General features: G+C 42.0%; 1 protein-coding gene across 2 annotated transcripts in view; it reads right to left on the reverse strand.

The window, feature by feature from the left end:
• Nucleotides 1-2,025: 2,025 nt before the first annotated feature.
• LOC121273261 (arf-GAP with GTPase, ANK repeat and PH domain-containing protein 1-like) overlaps nucleotides 2,026-21,648 on the reverse strand; it is a 134,340-nt gene continuing 114,717 nt past the window's right edge. For both annotated transcript variants that reach the window (XM_041180291.1, XM_041180292.1), the window contains 5 exons: nucleotides 14,442-14,596; nucleotides 12,898-12,988; nucleotides 11,312-11,534; nucleotides 9,713-9,968; nucleotides 2,026-5,867 (listed from right to left, as the gene is read on the reverse strand). In XM_041180291.1, coding sequence (XP_041036225.1) covers nucleotides 5,670-5,867; nucleotides 9,713-9,968; nucleotides 11,312-11,534; nucleotides 12,898-12,988; nucleotides 14,442-14,596 — 923 coding nt within the window. In that variant the 3' untranslated portion in view covers nucleotides 2,026-5,669. The remainder of the gene's footprint in view (nucleotides 5,868-9,712; nucleotides 9,969-11,311; nucleotides 11,535-12,897; nucleotides 12,989-14,441; nucleotides 14,597-21,648) is intronic.

Here is a 21,648-nt window from a genome sequence, read left to right on the forward strand (position 1 = left end):
TGTGGGGAAGTTGCTGGAATTTATCAGCAAAGTCAGAATGACTGAGCTTTTGAACAAGTATGAACCGATCAAAGAGAGTCCAAGAGAATTTGTGAAGGTGGGTCAAGTCTGGCTAATCTAGTTGAATTTTTTGAGCATGTCACTAGCATGGTAGATAGGAGAGTGTCTATTGATTTTGACAAAACGGACTTCAAGAAGGCATTAGATATGGTTCTGCACAAAGAGATAATTGTCAAAAATGAAAATGCAGAAGAGTTAAGCTAACCAATGCAGCAGCGTGTACCATCTACAAGATGCACTGCAGGAATTCACCAAGGCTCCTTCGACAGTACCTTCCAAACCCGCCAGCTCTACCATCTAGAAGGACAAGAGTAGCAGACACATGGGAACACCACGACCTGCAAATTCCCCTCCAAGCCACTCACCATCCTGACTTTGAAATATATCGCTGTTCCTTCACCATTGCTGGGTCACAATCCTGGAACTCCCTCCCTAACAGCACTGTGGGTGTACCCACACCACATGAACTGCAGCACTTCAAGAAGGCAGCTCACCACCACTTTCTCAAGGGGCAGTTAGGGATTGGCAATAAATGCTGACTTTGCTAGCAATGCCCACATCCCATGAAAGAATTAAAAAACCTTGTGATATGGGGCGGTAATTGGATGGGAGGTAGAAGACAAAGAGTAGGGATGAAGGGAATCGGTAGGATGTGACAAATGATGTTCCCAGCGATCTGTGCTGGAGCCTCAACTTTTCACCAGCATGGACATGATGGGCCAAATGGTCTTCTGTGCTGCATCATTCTATGATATTACTGACTTGGATGAAGGAAGAGAGAGTTGTATATCCAAGTTTGCAGATGATGTTAGATGGTAAAGTAAGTTGTGTAGTTGAGAGCAAAAAGTTACAAAGGGACGTAGACAGACTAAGAGAGTGGGCAATACTCTGGCAGATGAAGGTCAATGTGAGGAAATCTCAGGTTATCCTCTTTGGATTTGAGAAAGACAAGTCATAATTTTTTTTCATCAGAATGACACCAGGGCTTAAAGAGTTAAAACCTGGCTTGTCACGCTTCAAATTTGGAAGCTTGAGGGGTGATCTGATCCAGGGAATTAAAATGATAAAAAGGTTTGCTAAGCTTTTCCCTTTAGTGTGGGAATCCAGAACAAGGGGACATAATGTTAAATTTAGAGCAAGGCCATTTAGGAGTGAAATTGGAAAGTATTTTTTCCACACACACAGGGTAGTGGAAATCTGGCCCTTTGGCTCCCAAAAGGCTGTGGGTAAACTGAAATTTTCAAGACAGACAAATGGATTTTTGTTAGGTCAGGGCATCAAGGAATAAGAGGTAAAGGCAGGAAAAAAGAGGTGAGGTAAAGATCAGCCATGAACTATTTGAATGGTGGAACAGGCTCAAGGGGCTGAATAAACTCCTGGGAAACCGCAAAAAGCTCCTAAGTGGTCACAATAGCTACATGGGAGCTATTAAAATTAATTTTTAACCCTTTTGAGGCTAGTGAAGAGCTATCTGTCCTATCAACTCTTTGTTACTACTGAGATTTAAATTAACAATTTGAAGCAGGCAGAGGTCAGTTTTTCCTGGCCATACACTGCTGTGAAGCCAGCAGTATAACTCTCGTCTGCTGGGCCCATGTTATCTTAAATCAGCAATGGTCCGTACAGTGACTGTACTTGATTAATAGTATATTTCTTGTCACAAATCTTATAATATATGGTGTGCAGGGTGCATTTAGTGTAATTGTGGCAGGCCAAATGCACAAAATCCTTTCTGGGTCCTTTTGGCTCTTACTGAAATATAAAACAGTAAAACTTCGTAGATCTTTGATAAACTGAGAATGCTTTTGTACATTTTTAATTAGTGAGCACTTTGATGGAGGAGCGGAAAATGCCATTAAAATTAGTTGGCATACAGTTTCATTTAAAACCAGCTATTTGCATTTTTCTAAGCATTAATTAAAAATTGTTTTTCTGAGAACCAAAGCAATAATATGAGCTATCTGCTGGAACCAGACATTTTTAATGGAACAAGAATTAACGTTTCAGAGGAGCAGAGACATATTTTACATTGCATCCAAAAATCAGCTTGCAAAATAATTTTAACTTGGTAAGGGAAACAGTTCTTCCATCATAAAATCATAACCTAATGTTTGAGATACTCATTTGTTTCAAGGGCTTTTGGTGAGTCAGGGTCTGTGCTGAGTTAGCTGACTCCAGCCATGGCAGAACTAGGCCTGCTATAGCTGGAAGTGCTCTTGGCCAAGGCAGTAGGAGAGATAAAATGAGTCTGGATTCCTGTTCCTGCTTGCTGTGCAGTGACTTTTGCTGGGAAATGTGCAAGTCTGGGCATTTGATAGGGGCAGGAAGAGACTCTGCTTTGATGCCATTACTGTCTAGACTGGCACATAAAGTACGATTGGTTGGGTGAGATACTGGAGTGACAGAACTTGCAAAACTACCCCAGCAAAGGCCAGTCGGTGCCTTTGGGAGAGAAAGGAGAAAAATTGAAAATAAAAAGTGGTTCTGTTAATTAAAGTTGCGATGAGTTTTATTAGGCAGTAAATAGTCACAAATACAGACGGGACTGAAGGCTAAAAAGTTGAACTTCATTAAAACAGTGAGTGACTGAAACTGATCAAAACAGTCACCAAAGGCAATCTCCATTAAAAAGTAGTCAACTTCTACACAATTTTCACACATTGACAACTTGTACCATTAACCTAGAAGGAAACAGGACTTCTGTGTGGATTTCGTTTTTACTAAACTGTAAACAGCAGATTGTCTATTTAAAATGAGCAATACAAGAGGTACTAAAAGCCAACAGGAGGTGGGAAGGATGGGGAAATTATCCTGTGTGCTATATGAAGCAAAATTGTAAATGTGCTGTATTTATGATTTTGCTAGATATGGCACATGGAGGAAATCATTTCCCAGAATATTTGAAAGAACAGTACTACTAGTGTGTAGCGCTCTATATACATAGAATTATTATTGTCACACCCTGGCTTTTTGTGAAACTTCAAGGGTGTGAGCCAAATCAACAGCTGGCCAAGTGCTTACTGTCAGACAGCAAGGTTCAGATTTGAAATTGTAAGTGTCAACCCACTCCTTCCCCTTCCCCCAAGCGTGCTGCAAACTTTGCATTAAAAAGACTTGCACTTATATTGCGCCTTATCACATCTCTCAGAAATGTCCAAAAACACTCAGATATCAGGAATTATTTTGAAATGCAGTGACTGTTGCTATGGAGGCAAATGCGGCAGCCATTTTGCGCACAGCAAGATTGCAGAAGCAGCAATGAAAGCGAGGACCAGCTAATTTTTGGCGATGTTTTTCGAGGGATGAATGTTGGCCAGGACACTGAGAGAACTGCTCTTCCTCAAACTGTGCGATGGGATCTTTCATGTCCATCTGAACCACCAGAATGGGCAGACTCGACCTCATTTGAAGTCTTATCTACAGGATGGTACCTCTGACAATGCAGCACTCCCTCAGTACTGCACTGGGATTTAAGTCAGGAATGGTGGTTCTGAACCCACAACCTTCCTGCTCAAAGGCAAACCACCAAGTGAATCAAGCAAACACGCAGCCTACTTTTTGCATACGTTTACATTTTCTCTTGGTCCCACCACATATGCAGCCAAAACAATGGTTCAATTTTTTAACTGCTAGGAACTAGGAGCTTGCACAAAATGGCTTGTCTCATATATTGAAGCAGGAATTTTCCATAAAAAAACATGCAACTGTTAATGCAGAAGATACAATGGCCCAGCCATTGGGTTGTGATATGGATGGTATTGTAGATGCCATGAGACCTCAAATGGCAGTTCATTTGTAGTCACCACTGTAAACTGGATACTTGGCAGTAAATGCATTTTCTCCTACAATCTATAAAACCCAACTTTGACATCATCCAAACCCTACTTCTTGACTTATCCTGTTTTCTATCCCATTCATTTCAATCCTAGTAGTGTCCTGCATTGTGGGTCTTGGTTGTTTGCTTAGATTTCTGAGTCAAGAACAAAAACCTTGAGAGGCATTACAAACACACTCAGCTAAAGTGTCTCCCACCATTCTAGCAGTGTGCCACTACTGAATTACCATGATCTAGTTATTCGGCTGCTAAAATCTTCCTGCACTGATGAAGTGCTGGAACTGAAGAGGCCTTGTCAGGATAACTAAGAATTACATGCTGTGCTGAAATTGCAGCACCCTGTCCAGGCCATTTTTTTCTTTTCAATTTAAACTCTCAATGTTCTCTCCCCCGCCACCACATTCTAGTCTCACTTGCATGCTAACTGGGACACGTGGTTGACTGTGAGTCGCCTGCCAACACCACTCTGAAATTAGCCATTAGGTGGTTTGCCTGAGTGCTTGGTAATGATTCCTGATATTATCTTCCCTGCGGTGAATGGTCTGGTCTCCACTCAGTAGCTGATTTCATGGCACTACACATTAGTGCTCCACTTTTAAAAAATGTTTCTTTAAAAGTCCCTTACTTTACTTATTTGCCCCCCCTACCCCCATACCACGCTCTGCTTTAATCTCCTTTCACTACCTTCCTGTCAGACAGTGCTCCTTTTGTTGACAGCAGGATTGTTTGAATTGCAGACCTTTCTTTAGTTTGCATCAGTGCTGCTTTATATCAGCACAAGCCTCTCTTTTTTTAAAAAATCCTTTTGTCCAACAGTATTTTGTACCAAACTTAGAGGTCCAGCTTCAAACATAACTTCAGACAAGCCAATGCAGATTGTTGACTTGATACTATTATGATAGAATACTGTATAGTTAAAGGGCTTTGTGCATAATAATGGAGCCTCATCAGCCAAAAAAGTGTTACTGCAGCCTTTTAAGATGGACAATTGAGACACCTACCTCTCCAGTGGCTCCTTTTCCACTTACCTCAAAATAAGAATGATATATAACTATTTCTTATTTGGAATTTCAGAGGTTAGTACGAAAGAATGTTCTGTAGGTCTTCACATTTCTCTAAATACTGTAATATCCAATATTACACACAAATTTCTTTTACAAATTTAAATACAAGTGCACATCTGGGGAAATAAAACTGCAAAGGAACATTCGGTACCTATAGGACCACCATTTCAACAGTTAGAAAATAAAACTGACAACAATTTCATTATGTCAAATATAAAACATTTGGAGCTGAAAACTGGCCTCTATAACTTACTGCAGGTTCATGACTCCAGTACGTCATGGTTTTGCTTTGTGTAAACAACTTCCAATTCTTTTTAAGAATTATAAAACGGCAGGCAGGAGGAGCAGGAACCTTCATCAAACCCTCGCTCCTATGGCTACACCAGTGTCCTACAAGTCGTGGCATTCTTGACATTGTGTTACTTAGATATAACCTGGGACGGACAGTCAAGGAAATGGTCCTTAAAACATCAGACAGCTCTTACATTGAAGAACAGCAGTTTCAATCTCTTGGTCAGAAGGCTTTGGGACAATTGGTATCATCGCTTGTTGTAAAATTAACATCTGGTTGCCATGAATTGCAGCTCCTGGTCACCAAATTCTGCAATAAAATGGGGTGGGAGTTGGTGGGGGTGGGAAAGTCTGGAGGCTGCAGTAGCTGCCCTTTGAGAATGTAACGGCGTGGAAGCACAGTGCTTCAAGGCTTCTGTTTAATGTGGAAGCCTGGACTCAGTCCTTCCGAGACTGGTGCTGATACTTTTCCTGCTGAGACTGGGTGTCATACTGCAGCCATCACTGGGACAACCGTGTTGCAACAGAACATCCATGCACTCCTGGCTACCTGCTCGCCGGGCGTGGTACAGGGCTGTGTTTCCATTCACGTCTCTGGCCTTCACATCAATGCCGTACTGTAGAGCACAGAAAACCAAGACGAGAGTGTTACTATAAGACACGGTTTCCCCCTTTGTTCTTAAATGTACCTTCTTGCTTGGTCATCACCCAAAATTCAAGCTCCTGCAACAACAATCCCATGCCCCACGAGGACGGACAGGCAAGATAGGAAGGATGAAACCAGTCGTTTTATGCACTTTTATATTTGCACTACACTTCAGTTAGTTTTGGGAAGTGTGCCTGTGACCTCCTGGATGGGAAGCCAGTCTCTGGAAATGTGCGATAGGCAGCAGTTGTGCGGGACCTGGTTCCCTGCCATTTTCATCGCTAAAACCAGCTGCTTTATACTGACAGCAGAATCAGAGGCCCACATTTTCCAGGGTTTACAGTGCTGTTGGGGTAAAGGAGCTGGGTTCGTTCACACTATAGCATATATAGCTGAAGGAGGAAGACTGCAGCTCCTTCCATTGGTTGCACTTAATGTAAAAGCACTGGATGAAGTACAAGATCTGTTCCTGTCTCTCTCTGTCTCTGGGAAAAGGACCTTTCCTCACTGGGTGCCTTCTTTTTCTGACTAAGCTAAGATTAGGAACATGAGGGTAAATTGTGGACCTCTGCCCTTGATGTGCAGCAATCCATCCTGGGTGTCTTTATTTGGGCATATACCCACATGCCATGATATTCTGCATGAAAAATTGTTTCCACTGGCAGGAGGGTCAATAGCCAGAGGACGCAGATTTAAGATAATTGGCAAAAAAAACTTCAAGGAGGAAATAAATTTTTTTTAATGCAGCAAGTGACTTATGATGATCTGGAATGCCTGAAAGGGTCCAGATTCAGTTGTAACTTTCCAAAGGGAATCGGACGAATGCTCAAAATGGAAAAATTTGCAGGGCTATGGTGGAAGAGCAGGGAAATGGAATTAACTGAATAGTTCTTTCAAAGAGCCAGCACAGGCATGATGGGCTGAATGGCTTCCTTCTGTGCTGTATGATTTTATAAGGGGGCTTATGCTTGACACTGGGAGATGGGGTGGGAACAGTTTAAATGCAGGGATTAGAGAAACAAAACATTCCTCTACTGAGGAGTTGATCACATTTTAATCACTAAGAGGAATGATTCTAGTGTTACCATGGATGGATCAAGCAAAGAGTTCAATTTCCAATTTTGTCCACTGAAAATGTCTTGCAGAGTGTCCGATACTGTATAAACATTTGAAAGTGCTTTTAAATTCCAGTTGATTTGAAGTTGTGCAGTTCATTCTAGCAAAGTGCATGGAGCAAATCACTCTGCAATCCTGTACTTTTGGCTGCAAGGACGGGAAGTGATTGACAATTAGATCCTGCAAAAGCTAATCCCAACGGTAGGTGTGATGCAATACAAATATCGGAAAGAATATTATGATTTGAAGCTATCTCATTCAATGGAACTAAATGTCTCCTGCCATAGATTTGATCACTGTCAGGTTAACCTATTGTAAGATGGAGCAGATGGGATGCAGTAGTGAGAATGTGGAAAAAAAATCATAATTTTCAACAAATGTCATTGGCTACATCTCTTCTAATTTTACTTATTATCTCTCTGTTATAATGTGGCTAATTCCCACTGCAGCACTGAGGAAATGCAGTGTTGTCAGAGATGCCATTCTTCAGTTGAGATGTTAAACTATGGCCTCATCAGCCAGTTTCAGTGGTTAAGGTGAATGTTAAAGATCCCATGACATGAGTTAAAGAAGAACAAAGAGTTCTCTTCCTGAGTTGGCCGACGTTCCTCTATCCATTAAACCCATTTTAGATTAGATGGCTGTCCATCTCATTGTTGCTGTGCTCAAACTGGCTGCTGTATTTGTCAGCATTACAACAGTTGGTGCATTTAAAAGTAATTCATTAGGTGAAGTGCTTTGGATGTTTCTGTAATATGGTGAAGTGCTATATGAATGCAGGTCACCAAAGTATACAAAATACTTAATAATAAATGATGCTTTGAGGAAAATATATCTGTTGAAGAACGAAGAGAAATCCACAAATAGTCGCTTGGTGGTACAGAACTTGAGTATTGCTGAAAAAAGAGACATGTCGAAGCTTTTGTCCTTGCACTCATCAGGACACTTCACAAGAATATCAATATAAGGGGAAAACAACAGTTTATACTGTATTAAAAGAGTGCCGATTAGTTGGCAAGTGGACTCTGATTTGTAGAGGTGGTGACATAGAGAATGCACCAATTGATGGTGACTGACAGTTAATTGACAAGCATTGTTTGAAATTTAAACCAGGCAGCTTGACCCTGATTGGTCAAGGCATTGCCATGAGGAATGAGTCAGCGAATGGCTGTCTCTTATTTTGTTTAGCTGAAACAGACACAATATACGTACATAATCTTTCTGTCTGCAAAGAGCAGAATCCTGTATATTAATATATATAGCTTCCAGAAGTTTGGTGCTGACTTACAAACAGTGTGCATGGTCAAAGAGCCCATGCCTAACTTTGCTGGGTCACCCTAAAATCCTAAGGTGCTGAGCTCTGTCCAACCTTTGTACCATAGATACAAACATACGAAATAGGAGTAAAAATAGGCCATTTAGCCCCTTGAGCCTGTTCCACCATTCAATAAGATCATGGCTGATCTGTTTGTGTTTCAAATTCCACATTCCCATCTACCCCCAATAACCATTGGCTCCCTTGCCTAACAAGAATCTATCTACCTCTGCCCCGCCCCCACTGCCTTCTGAGGCAGAGAGTTCTAAAGTTCCTCATTCAAGGCTGTTGTTAGGTTTACAGCAAAAAAGCAGGGCAAAGCAAGTCCTGAAGGTGGTCTGCAGGTCTTCCTGGAGGAGACAGCACAGCTTCACAGCTGCCTTTATATTAAATCGCAGTCTAAGGTACAGGTCCTTGAACAGCTGGAGGGAACTGTGTTTAGGCCTGTACACTAATGCACTTGGGCACCCATTGTTCTGTCAGTTTACAGAACTGTGCAATGGCAGAGGATGGTTCAATAACTGTGCAAGGTGTGGAAATCTGACAATGCAGCAGATAAGCTAATCTTTAAATTGGATGCTTTTGTATATGGTGTCAATAATTCATAGAAACTGGAATATAGGAACAAACTTATGCCAGAAGCTCACTAGAATTTCTGCTTTTATGATATTGACATCAAAAGATTCAAGAATTTTTAAAAAAATATTCTTTCATCAAATGTGAGCATTGCTGGCAAGGCCAGCATTTATTGCCCATCCCTAATTGCCCCTTGAGAAGGTGGTTGTGAGCTGCCTCCTTGAACCGCTGCAGTCCATGTGGTATTAGGAAGGAAATTCCAGGATTTTGACCCAGCAACAGTGAAGAAACAATGATATAGTTCCAAGTCAGAATGGGGTAGTTGATACACTGACAAATTTCAGTTTGAGTACGTGCCATCTAGTTGACTATAAAATCAGAAGTATTGACTTGGTGTCAGTATGACCTGTGATCTTCCAGCTTTGCTCTTCTGATTGGCTTTCACATTTTGCAGATTACTTCTGCAGATTAAGGTTGGGTGGGTTGGGATGTGGTGGTGACAGTCTGGGTCGGAGATCTGTTCACTACCAATAGTTGTCCCACAGCAAGCTTAATTCAAGAATGGGAAAGAGAGTGCATTTTGTCCATCATTTTCTACAATGAGCAATCCAACTGAAAACTGTTCAACTTCACCCACTGAAGTAAATGAGCATCAGGGACGATCACCTCACCAATGTGAATGTGGAACCTTCTAGTTGGTGACGGGGTGGGGCAAGGGGGAACATGGCACTATTTGAGTGGGGTAAAACCATCCTGAAAAGAATAGAACACTGAGGAACAAGATCTCTGCCAGGCTGAATAAAACCTACCCAGACAAGGAGCTGCGTTATTACTACATCCTTCAGTTCACATGCGAGATGCAGAGCTGTCCGTTTGTCTTTATCTTCAGTGCACTCATTGATGTGCTCCTTCTTGGCGTGAGCAAGTAGTAGTAAGATACTGTGAAGGTCCTTCTCCATGACAGCTCGGAATAGCTGCTTTCCAATGGGAGCGTCGCGGTATTTCAAGGGTGCGACAAAGAGCTTCTGCTCGTACTTTGCTCTGATCCAGCTTTCCCTTTCTTCCCTATAACAGGAAAGGCAGGTCACAGTGTTGCCTTGGAATTTATGACCAATAGCAAGTTAAAACAGCAACAATTCAACAGTTCTTAGACAAGGTTGTGCTTAAGCCTGACTGCAAAAGAGATTAGCAGAAACTGTGTTAGTGTGTCTACATGGTGACATTCTGTTGGATATAGGAAGGGTGGATAAATTTCTTGGTGGGGGGTGATTCACAGTGGATGAGCTGGACATGTCCCGTGAACATTTGTCCCCACCCCCAGTTGCTAGTTTCTTAAAAATCATTTTAAGATTTAGTAATACCTGTAGTTAGACATAATTATGGCACTTTGCCATATGAATTATGGCACTTTGCCATATGAATTATGAATGTTTTTCTGCTTTCCTCATTCCTGACCAGTGTTGGGACTACAGTTCAACAGGTGACGGCAGCCTTTTGGTACCTCACTCAATGTTGATGGACTGTTTGCCCAAAGAGATAAGATATTATGGCCAAATTTAATTTTGTCCTCTTCAAAGTTCCCTAACATGGGGGCACTGAAGCCAAACATTGGATCCCCACTAGCTCTCTGGCTGAAGTCAGTTAATTCAGCACTGGCACAATGGGCTGAATGGCTCCTTCTGTGCTATATCATTCAATGATTCTATGACCAGGATTGAATTGAACACCTTTGTGCATGGTTCAGCACAGAATCCAACAGAGCTTTCATTCACTGAACCACCAGAGCAAAGGACCAGAAATTTTCAAATGGGTGTCACATGACATACTTGGCTGGGGATGTCCAAACATAGACTACAGGCCAAATCCAGACCACAAAGACCCTGCTGGTTTCTTTTATCTTTGTGTGCAAGGCTGATTTTAACTTTAGCTCAACCTAAACTTTTTACTAGATCCCAGGACGAAAGGATTGGAGATGACTGCTCCCGTTGATTGACAGATTTAAATCAGACAGAAATCCCCCAATCTTCCAGTCCCAGGAACTTTAAAGGGCTCAGATGGAAAATTTCAAATTTTCAAAATGACGACAAATAGGAGGAGCCTTATATTTTTGTGTATGTGAGGGATCTCACATTTTTTGCATACAGGGGCTTGGTAAAGCACTAGACTATGTAGAATGAAGGTGGAGATTCCAAGCATCAAGGGGTGCCTCTCAGTACCTATAGCTTTGAGCCAGACTGGAATGGGTCTCCTAGACATATAAAGAATGAGGTAGTAGATATCTGCACAGACACATGTACACAAAGCAAATTTGCTGATGGGAATGAGAAACATTCCATCACATGTACTCCCTCAGACCCAAAGCTCTTACTGGTGACCTTAGCAATGGAGAACGCTAAGCAGTCACTTGCCGTGTAGATTCTGGTGTAGGCTTGCTGCGTCCCCGAGTATTCCTCTCCCAAACACTGTTTGCCATCTCATTTCCAATAGACGTCAACACGAGAGTTAGCTCCAAAGGCCAGTCATCAAGATCCAGGGATCGTACTCGTGAAAGATGGGTCCCAAGATTACGATGAATCCCTGAGCATTCAATACAGATGAGTGCTCCTAAGTTCAGACTTGCCCAGGTAGGGTCTGGAAGAGGGAAAGAAAATTTCACAGTTAATTTATGTTTTTAAAAACAGATAAAACATGAAAATATAGTGGTCACACATGAAAATTCATAAATATGTCAGCAAATGTATAAGGTGTAGCATACTACTGACATGGTTCCCACATTCATCCTCCTCACTACCAAGTTGCTCACCTCAGCCATGCTACTGCAGGGCAACATGGGTTGGAGGCCTCAAGGTGGAGCTACCAGGCCTGTCTTGTACACCACCTATGGCCAGCACAAGAACAGGTATGGCCTGGAAGCAGATTGCTCACCCTGTCACAACAGTTGGTGCATGGCCTGGGGAGGGTCAGAATGTGGACAGATAACAGCAGCAAGAATGAAAAAAAAAAAAATCGCTGTTCCCACTGGTTAGGCATCTCATTTTCCCACCAGCTTCCTTGACCTGTGTCAAGCTTGTTCATTGGTTGCGAAGAAGCATGCAAGTGTTTGAGGCATGGGGATGTCAGTTTGTTTTCTTCATATGTTGGCTTATGAAACTACTTCTGGTATAAACAGCACAGTTTAATGAACTGCCAAGAAGACTTCAGATAGATTTATCGGAATGCATCAGACATGGAATAAAATGTGAAACACGATAAAAGACCTTAAAGCCATTCCTAGCCATTCTATGGAACTTTAGCCGCCAGAGTCCTCTTTTAGGTCTAATGTCTAAACAAAGTGGGTATAAATTGATGTGCGTTGTAGCCATTTTCAGGAGTAAAACAGACACAAAGCAGACCAATTTAGCTGTGGGCTGACCTTTGCCGAATCTGTAGGCACTGGTTCCATTGTCAAATTTGTGGGGCCTGTTTTTTTTAGGCGTCCTGGGCAAATACCTAAAACAGATGTGAGGTCCTCAAAAATGTAAATTATGGGCTTAATATAAAGGCCCTCTTTCACAAACCTGCATCTCATGAACGGGACAGATATTGGACCTAACTCACTTAGGAATCTTTGGTGGCCTCTGTGCCTAACCAAAGATAGATTTCTCTTTCCAGAAACACTTTCCTATGGAGCCAGGAGGAGGAGTGTTTTCCCCAACTCCACTGAGTTGTGATCAGCCCTGCACCCCCCACCCCCCACCCCAGGATTTATCTGATTTCCAGCACACTAAACTCTATCTAGGTGTAAAGACCCAGCACCACATATGATTTCACTGCTAGGTCATCCTGCTGAAGTGATACTGTGTCCCAGTCGGAAGTAAGTTTGACAATTTAAAAATTCACACTGAGCCCAATTTACGAAAAGATGACAAAATCTTGACTGGAACCAATAAGCTTAATTTGCTGATGGTGAACTTTGCTCTAAGATCAAGGCTTTGAAAAGCAAAAATATCCTTACTTGCAGCAGCACAGTCAACACAGAATGAATTTCCTTTGGCATTTCTTATCGCTTGAAGGGCAACAGCTTCACTCCGGCTGTCCATCCGAGCCTAAAGTATAAATGTAATGCCTTTAGGGAACTTGAAGGACACATGAAGGCAGTGTGAAGAGGATGCTCTCTTCCAATACACAGTGGGCCTGAAATTCTGGTCTGGGCCAAAGTGCAGCTGAGGCAATGCTGGTCAAGAAGTTGGAAAATCAACTGGAACCAAATTTCATTTGGAGTCGGGCAACTGGTTTACTGCAATTTGTTCTCGCTATGACTGAAGTTGGAGATTATTATCAAAGTGTCATGAATGCTGAACTTTGCGAGATGCTTTTGTTTTGAAATGTCCCTTGAAATCCAAAGTGAAAGACAAAGGAAGGGTGTAATTGGAATTCCTGGTAAACACCAATGTGACTTCAGATTGCCACGGGAATGAGAGCTGAGAAGGGATAAAGTGTCAAATAGATGTCTATTGAGGTGTCAAGTGACAGTTTACAGCACCGCTCACAAAAACCTACAGAACAGAGGAAAAGCCACTACTGAGAGGCATGAAGAAGAGAATTGGAATTCTCCCAGGAACAGGTCTTCTCTGTTTGTAGGAAATGATACCGAGCAGAAGTAAAGCTCTCTATGGGAAAAACAGTTTTACCAGAGCCCATTAAACCATTTAAAGGGGTTGGATACAGGAACCTCTGGAATTCTTGGTTGATAGGACAGTTGTGACCTGAGAGACAGGGGAGTTCATCAAAGTATACCTTACTGGTGATAATCAGATCCAGAAAACTCAGGCGGAGTGGAACAATTGTCGAAGAACACTGGAAGTTTCGACCTGGTGTGGTGGGAGTGATGAACCTCAGCTGGAGAGCTAGGAGTTAATTTGAGACTGTCCCTTTAAGGCTACTTGTCTGCCAGAAGCATAGCCCAGAGTAAAAGTGCCTCATGAGACATATTTTGGTTGTGTTAGTTAAGTAATGCAAAACTTACCTTTTTCTTTAGTTTGATGTATCAGTTGCCTATTAATTACTGCTTGATATATGTTGATTTTAGTTTGCTTGCTACAGTAAAAGTCTTAAAAGTGAAATCTTGTCCTTTGGTTATTTCCATTGGTGTCATGGGGATTCCTTTTCTTTAAAAAAGTTATCAGCCTCTATGGGGAACGTAACAAACGACTAAACTGTTGAATAGTAAGCCTTTTCAAACCTGAATTAATTTATTTTCTTTTAATTCAATCTTGGATTACACAGAACCTTAAAACAAGTATGAGGAACATTAATATGGGGATAGTTGAAGCTGACAAAATTGTCTAAAATATGTACTCCTACACTGCCATCCTTGATTAGCACAAATTTTGTGAAATTATTCACTTACACATTTGTTTTGTGCCCTATAAAAGTGTATCTTAATCCTCAAATGCAAATGTAGGTAAATTTGGAGGCCGAACGAACACCTGTTGGTACACCTTTATGTTTGCAGGACTTTAACAATAATCGTACTCTGGAATTTGCTGACTGTGTTACCTTGTTCTTGCTACTTTCACAGGACTGCAGACTGGCCAGGATTTGACTCTCAATGGCTTGCACCCAGGCATCCCTCTCTTCAAAATTCAACGCTTCAAAGTACCACATCTGTCCAGTGCTGGAAACAATGGTGAACTCAATGTTCTCCTCTTGGTCTGTAATAACGGAAATTAGAAGGCAATAGAAAATGTATCATTTTCCAACAGTATTGTGAAGCAGTCACTGATGTAAAGGTATGAATTTGGCACTCTTACCCAGCATTGGCTATAAATAAGCAGCCAGTTCACAGTGTGTGTATAGACTTGCACTTGCAAAGAGGAACTATGTATTCATGTGGAACAGATTAACCAATCACACAAAATGAAAGGTCATATATTCCAGATTAATAGAATATCAAGAAATAATTTTTCATGAGGTTGAAAACCTATCCAATCAATTTGTTCATCAGGTTCCCCACCACCCCTTATTGGTTGTTAGTAAATGTACTGGCCAGTGTGAGACTGAGCTGTTCAAAACAGGAATGTCCCAGATCCAATCCCTGGTCTATGTTGCGTCACATCAGCAGAGGCATAACAGTTTGCCTCAATGTCCCAGCTTCGGTGAGACAATCAGCCAAGATTCCAGCTACTGATTGCCTCCCCTGACAGAAAGTGGGGAGGTGAAGGATCAGGATTGGTACCAAGCTCAACTGTCCTGTGGGCATTCTCTATCCAAAGGCACAAGTCAGGAGTGGGCACTGAGGCCAAAGTACCGAAGGGGAGGCCAGAATCCAAGGAAGTTTACCCCAGGATACCACCCAAAGATGGGAGGGAAGGGGAGGGGGATCTGCTCTACAACTTACATATTCTTTAAGAAGGATTTTATAATTTTTTGAGACATAGCAACTACAATTGCCCCATTATGCTGACAATGTTGTTGACACATGACGACCAAAGGAAATCCGCCTTCAGATTTTAAGGGGTTCTATCACCTGGAGTCTTTCTTTTGCAAAAGCCTCATTGTGTATCCACCAAAATGGATTTGCAGGCTAACAAAACCCTGTTTAACATGCAGTTTAATTAACAGGACATACTTCTTTCAATAAGCAGGACGTTTGGCCTTAGTTTCTCATACACTGCACATGAACATTAACACAATTTTCCTTTCCTTTATCTAGCAAATATATACTAGGCTGCCCTTTATCTGCCCCTTCTCCCCCCTGTCCCCCACACCTTCCATACACGTAGCCAAACCAGAAGAACAATAAAACATAAGATTTATAGTCCAGACAGGCCCGGGAATGCAAAAGGACACTTAAACGCAAAGGGACAGGACAAACAGTAGAACACAAGATATACTCTGGACAGAACACACACAACAACTAACAATGGTTCTAGCCACTGCATACAATTTAAAATGACGTTACCTGCTCTGTAAATATTTCTTAAACTACCAAAACGCTTTAATTTCCACACCCTGCGTTTGGCTGCACCCAGAATCCAGAAAAGCAAGGAGTAGAAGCAATTGGAGAAAGACATTGGAGAAAAGATTACTGCAGAGTACAGGAGCACATCAACAACTGCAAAAGGAAACAGCTGATCTAGAGTACAGACTTTGGGTGCTGTCAATCCTTTGAGTCTCACATTAAATGATAATTGTTCCATTCATGCCAAAGACTCAGAAGATGCATTTGAAATGCAAAACACACCTCTCATGTCAAGTTCTTGATACCAATTCATTTTTTATTATTTCACCAACACACTAGGAACAAGCTCTAAAGTGGGTGTTTGCCTTCACTGAGAGCAGCAATTAACTGTTGAAGAGGGACTGATCAGCCTTTTGTCACAACACAATGTCAGGAGCCCATCTATTGCCATCTGAAGAACTAGTTATCCTGTCTTTTTTCAAACTCACTTACTCTCCCACCCACAGTGCAAGATGACTGTATATTATACACACACACACTTCTCTGATTAACCATTAAAACTGGTCACTGATAAAGCTTAATCGACCTTTTATTTCTCATTTTCCATGAGAAAATCCAGCAACAAGTAGCCTCCTGACAACTCGAGACAAAAGGCTTCTCCAACCCAGGCAATGGCTACTAAACTTTAAACCTCCCCCATGCCTCCTTTTCCCTCATGTAGATGGAGAAATCACTTGCCTCAGTGTGCTTTACATTAAATAGAGGTTGTCTGGAGCTTTTAGTTTTCCACAAAGCTGTAGGGATGGAAGAATACATGGTCACGGGTGGGATCCCAGCTACCAAATTTGGGAAAGGCAGGGGTTTCTGCATTGAATGTGACCCAAGTTGTACAATAACTGACTGGGAAAGGTGGTGGGTGGCTGGGGGGGTGCACTGATGTGGAGGGAGAAGAAGTGAACCAGGTGAACAAAAGCTACCTTCCCCAACACATATCACAGGGACAGTTCAAAGACAGCCTTACAATCACCTTGGAGACATGCCTCAAAACACTTCACCTACAATGAGTTACTTTAACTATTATTGTATAGACAAATGCAGTTGCCATTCAATGCACAACAAGATCCCATAAACAGCACTGTTGAGTGACCAGTCAGTCCGTTTCTTCTGGGTGGTGTTGGTTGAGGGAGGAATATTGACCAGGACAGGGAGAACTCCCTTGCTGGTCTTCCAGGAGTGACACAGGATCTTTGACATCCACCCAGACAGGCAAACGTGATATCTCAGCGGGCACAAGGCACAGCACAATATGCTGGCTGTGGCAGCACAGATGCTAATCCCAGTTGCTTGAGGCAGCTAGTTTAAAGTTTTGCTCCCTTTTCAGATGGGATAGAAAGGCAATGTGTCCAATAATAAATGAAAATAAAGAGCCATTAGCAATGAATTACCTTTGCTGTTCCATGGGAAGATGCAGTAGCAAACCCTCCCACTCTACTCTTTTCTATGTGTTAGTTAAACTGAATGAAACAAGCACATATGCTTGATGAGTACAAATAAATACATGTTTGCATGGCACTGAAATTTTTACCAGTGATATTACAAGTGTGTGCGTGTTGTTCAGGAAAATTATTTAGTTACACAATAGAGCTTTTTATACCAATGATTGTCTTAATGAGTAGAGTCAGGAAACCAAAAACCTGAAAATAAAGGTCCAATTGTTTTCTGATGAGAATCGCTATTGGCCTCTAATCTCCTCGATCACTAGAGATATATCGTTGAGTCCTGACAAACATCATGAAGAAATATTTTGTGGATCCCCCAAATTGGCTGAACTCCTTGAGCCAGTGAGGAACAGGAAGGTCCCAGGATTGGCTGCTGGTCTGTGATGAATTGGTCAGTCTCAGCCAGTGTGGCAGTTGTGAATGTTCAACTGGCCTCAAGACTCGTGGACTAGGGAGAGAAAGATCAGCCAAGGTTTCTGCTCCGGATCACCATTATTTAAATTTGTTTTTGGGATGTGGCTGATACTGGCCCAGCCAATATCTAGTACCCAGTAGACATGTTGAGCCAATCACATTATGTGGCTATACAATCATATGTAGACCAGATCGGGTAAGGGGGGCAGGTTCTCTTCCTTGAAGAGCTTTAGTGAACCAGTTGGAACAATCCAGCAGATCTCATGGTTACTTTCTGGTGTTAGCCCACAAATGACTAGGATTTAATTCAATTCGTCAACATGCTCTAGTAGAGCTGAACCCTCAACCTCTGAGTTTCTAGCCCAGTACCACATTCTCTGGGTTACCATACCCATAGGCCGGAATCTTCCAGTCACCCCCTGTCCCCCCTGCAGCGGGTTCTCCTGTGGTGGGACCGGTGAGTCATTGAAATCTCTGTTCACATCGACGGGAACGCAAGATCCCGCTGGCATGAGGGGCTGGAAAATTCTGGCCATAATGTCAGCAGCAACTCCTGTGGGAAAGTTCATGTGCGTGGATATTGAGTGCGGAGAGGATAAGACTGGGTGCAGTGATGCTCCATGCAATTGAATAGCCCAATACTTATGGTCAGGGATCATGTGAGATTAATCACCACTCGGTCAAGGTACTGAAAGGTGCACAGCACCCATGAGGTCAATGCCTTCAGGAAAGGAGGGGAGAAAACATAAGCAGAATATTGTCAAGGCGTGGGGATTAAGGTGGTTGGGGGTGGCGGGGCGGGGGGGGGGGGTTGCGACGGGGGGGTGGTTGCAGAGGGTGTAAGAGAAGGAAGGCTTTGCCCAAGTCTGGATCCCTATAAGTTGCAGATAAACTTGAGTCAATATCTGTAATGCAGCCCATCTTTAAAATGTAATTTTAGTTTAGTCATCAACTTGACCTGAAGATTGGATTTGTGCTCAAGCTGAGCTTGGTGTCATCTACTATAAAAAGGCATTGCCAGATGAGGTGAGGTGGAATCTTTACTAGGAATCCTACTATGAGCAGCTCACATTTGTCAAGATTTCTATAAGTGAAGACATTCTGAAGGAAAAAATCTAACTTGCTCCTGTGTTGCATTCCAGGATCTATCACTCACACTAAAACAGGGAAATCTGATCTGGAACAAATCGACAGCACTCTCTGGAGCAACATGGTTTTCAGGTCCACTTCACAAAACAGGCAACAGATCGAAGATATCACAGCTCGCTGTGTAAGACATCAACTGCGCGGCTCCCAGTCTATTTTAGGAAAGGTGTAACGTACTCATTCGGGCTAAATTTTACCTCTTCTTGTAAGCCCACTTTGCTTTTCCTAGTGCAGACTGAATGGGTAGCCTGGTGCCCATTGCTGCTGTGACATGCTCTCAGCTTGCAGCCACTTCTGGTGTGTGATCAGCTTCTGGAAGGATGATGCATTTGTATTATGTTACAATGTCTTACCAACCCCCACCACCCCCCCCAAACTCCCCGTGGCTTCTCATGCCATCCCTGTTCCCTCTCCTCTGGGAGGAGCATTCCCTCTGCTTGGCGCCTCCCTAATTGTTCTGAGTTTATTATGTAGGGACCTACTGTGCAGAACCAATGCCTTACAAAAACAGAATTACCTGGAAAAACTCAGCAGGTCTGGCAGCATCGGCGGAGAAGAAAAGAGTTGACGTTTCGAGTCCTCATGACCCTTGCATTATTTATGTCTCCCAATTGGATATTCAAGATAAAGTTGCTTACTAATCGATCTCCCAGGGCTTTGATCATGGGAATGGAATGATACTATGTATTATTCTGTTCCTTAAAGTTGTGCTTAATCTAATCCATCATAAAGTCTAATTGCTGCGAATAGGCACAGCCTGATTAAATTAGAATTAGAAGCTAATTACTGTTAAACACACATCCTGAGGTCATTTATAAGTTAATTGCTATTTTGAATTTGTTTTTTTTTAACGTTTTCCTGTACAATACCTGAATTTTGACATACATCGGATCTCCAGTCACATTGCAGTCTGGGATTTAGGGCACAGTTGTGATGTTTAGTTAATAATCTGGCCTGAGCAGTTAAGACCACTACACTAAGTAGGTAAATCCAGCTTTTTGAAGCAACTTAAACTTCTCAGTTCAATCAAGAGGGCAGTTGTAACTGCTTGGAAATTTCAGCCTCCAAGTTCATGACTGGCTTTCTTTCATTTTCTAAAAAAGACACTATTATTTTGAGATGCATGCGAGATGTTTTAAAGAACAGCTCATGTCACACGTCCTGTGACACTACTCATGGAATTCGGATGAAATACTGTTTAATAAGGACTGGAGTTTTGTAATGCATAATATATTATTCTGTTAAGATGCAGCTCTGTCCCTTTCAGGCAAAAAAAAAGTCTAATTGGAAAACTAAACAGAAACTTAGGTCAAGGATTAATTGTTCCATGGTCAGAATGCTCCGTAAATACACACAATTCTTCCACCAAAATGTCAATCAGTATTCCTTTAAGGCTACGAAGGTTAATTGCTGTTAAGTAAACCCTAAGTGAGCTCATATAGAGGTCGGTTGAGAGGATGCATTTTGGTTCTGGTGTTTTATATTCCTATAGTGCTCCTCCATCTATAGTTTTCTTTTTGAAGAAGTAGCGTGCTGAAATTTGAGGGCAACACTCAACTTCACAGAAGAATGTGTTGGCCAGGAAGCATGAGCTTGATGAACTGTGTTTTATAAATATTTACATAAAGAACAGTACATTCAGCTTTCATTCCCTGTCTGTCACACTCTCTTGAGCAGATGTGGGAGCCTGCACTTTTACACCCTGGTAAGGCCTAAAATTATTACAGCAAATTCATTACAGCAAAATTGAACAGAGATCCTTACTGGTGCTTACAAGTTCCAGGACCACAAAGACACAGGACAGGAATTTACTGAATAATACATGTCAAATTAACTTACAACTGCTGAATTACTGGGAGAATATGTATTCCATTGGACGTGGGGATGGTCCAATCAATGGTTGTTTCACATAGAAATAATTTAGAAAAAAAAGGAGATAATTAAATGGTCACAGACTCTGTTCCTTCTTACACAGCAAATTGTTGTGATCTGGAATACACTAGCTGAAAGGGGGTGGAGGAAGCAGATTCAATAGTGACTTTCAAAAGGGAACTGGGTATATACTTGAAGTAGAACAAAACTGAAGGGCCACGGGGAATGAGCAGGGGGAGTGGAACAATTGGATAGATCTTTCAAAGAGTCAGCACATTGATGATGGGCCAAATGGCCTCCTTCTGTGCTGTAATATTCTATGGTTTCTATGAGGAATATCTGAGGCTCAAAGCTGTTTGTTGTTGAAACTCCTTTCCCTCCATCAGGTGAGTTTGACTAGTTTTCTGCTGGGTCATTTGATAAGCTATGGCAGGAAAATGAGGAAGGAAAATAGAATGGCCTTCTCCATCCAAACTAGCAGTGTAAGAATTTCACTACTGAAATTTTAAAAAGATAGAAGCAAATTGGTGAGCAGACTACTGAGCTTTAGGATTTAGAGTGAAGAGCAGCTATGGTTGCCAACTGCGATTAAATGTATTCCCGGAGGTTTCATCACATGACTTGCCCCCATGGTCCAGCCATTAGTGAACGAACACATCCATCCTTGTGATGTACTGCCTTCCTACGCCAACTGAAAGTAAATAGGCTTATTACCCAATTGGGTGATACTTGACTGTCAGCCAAACAGCCTTTTCCCCATTTTCAATATTTTTGTTTCTGGTAATGAGAAATGTTCAAAGAAAATGACAAAAAGAAAAAACGATCTGCTTTTAATGTCCCTACGATTTTTTTTCCAAGGTTGCACACAGCA

The sequence above is a fragment of the Carcharodon carcharias genome, chromosome X (genome assembly GCF_017639515.1).
Source record: "Carcharodon carcharias isolate sCarCar2 chromosome X, sCarCar2.pri, whole genome shotgun sequence".
In the NCBI taxonomy this organism is placed as follows: Eukaryota; Metazoa; Chordata; class Chondrichthyes; order Lamniformes; family Lamnidae; genus Carcharodon; species Carcharodon carcharias.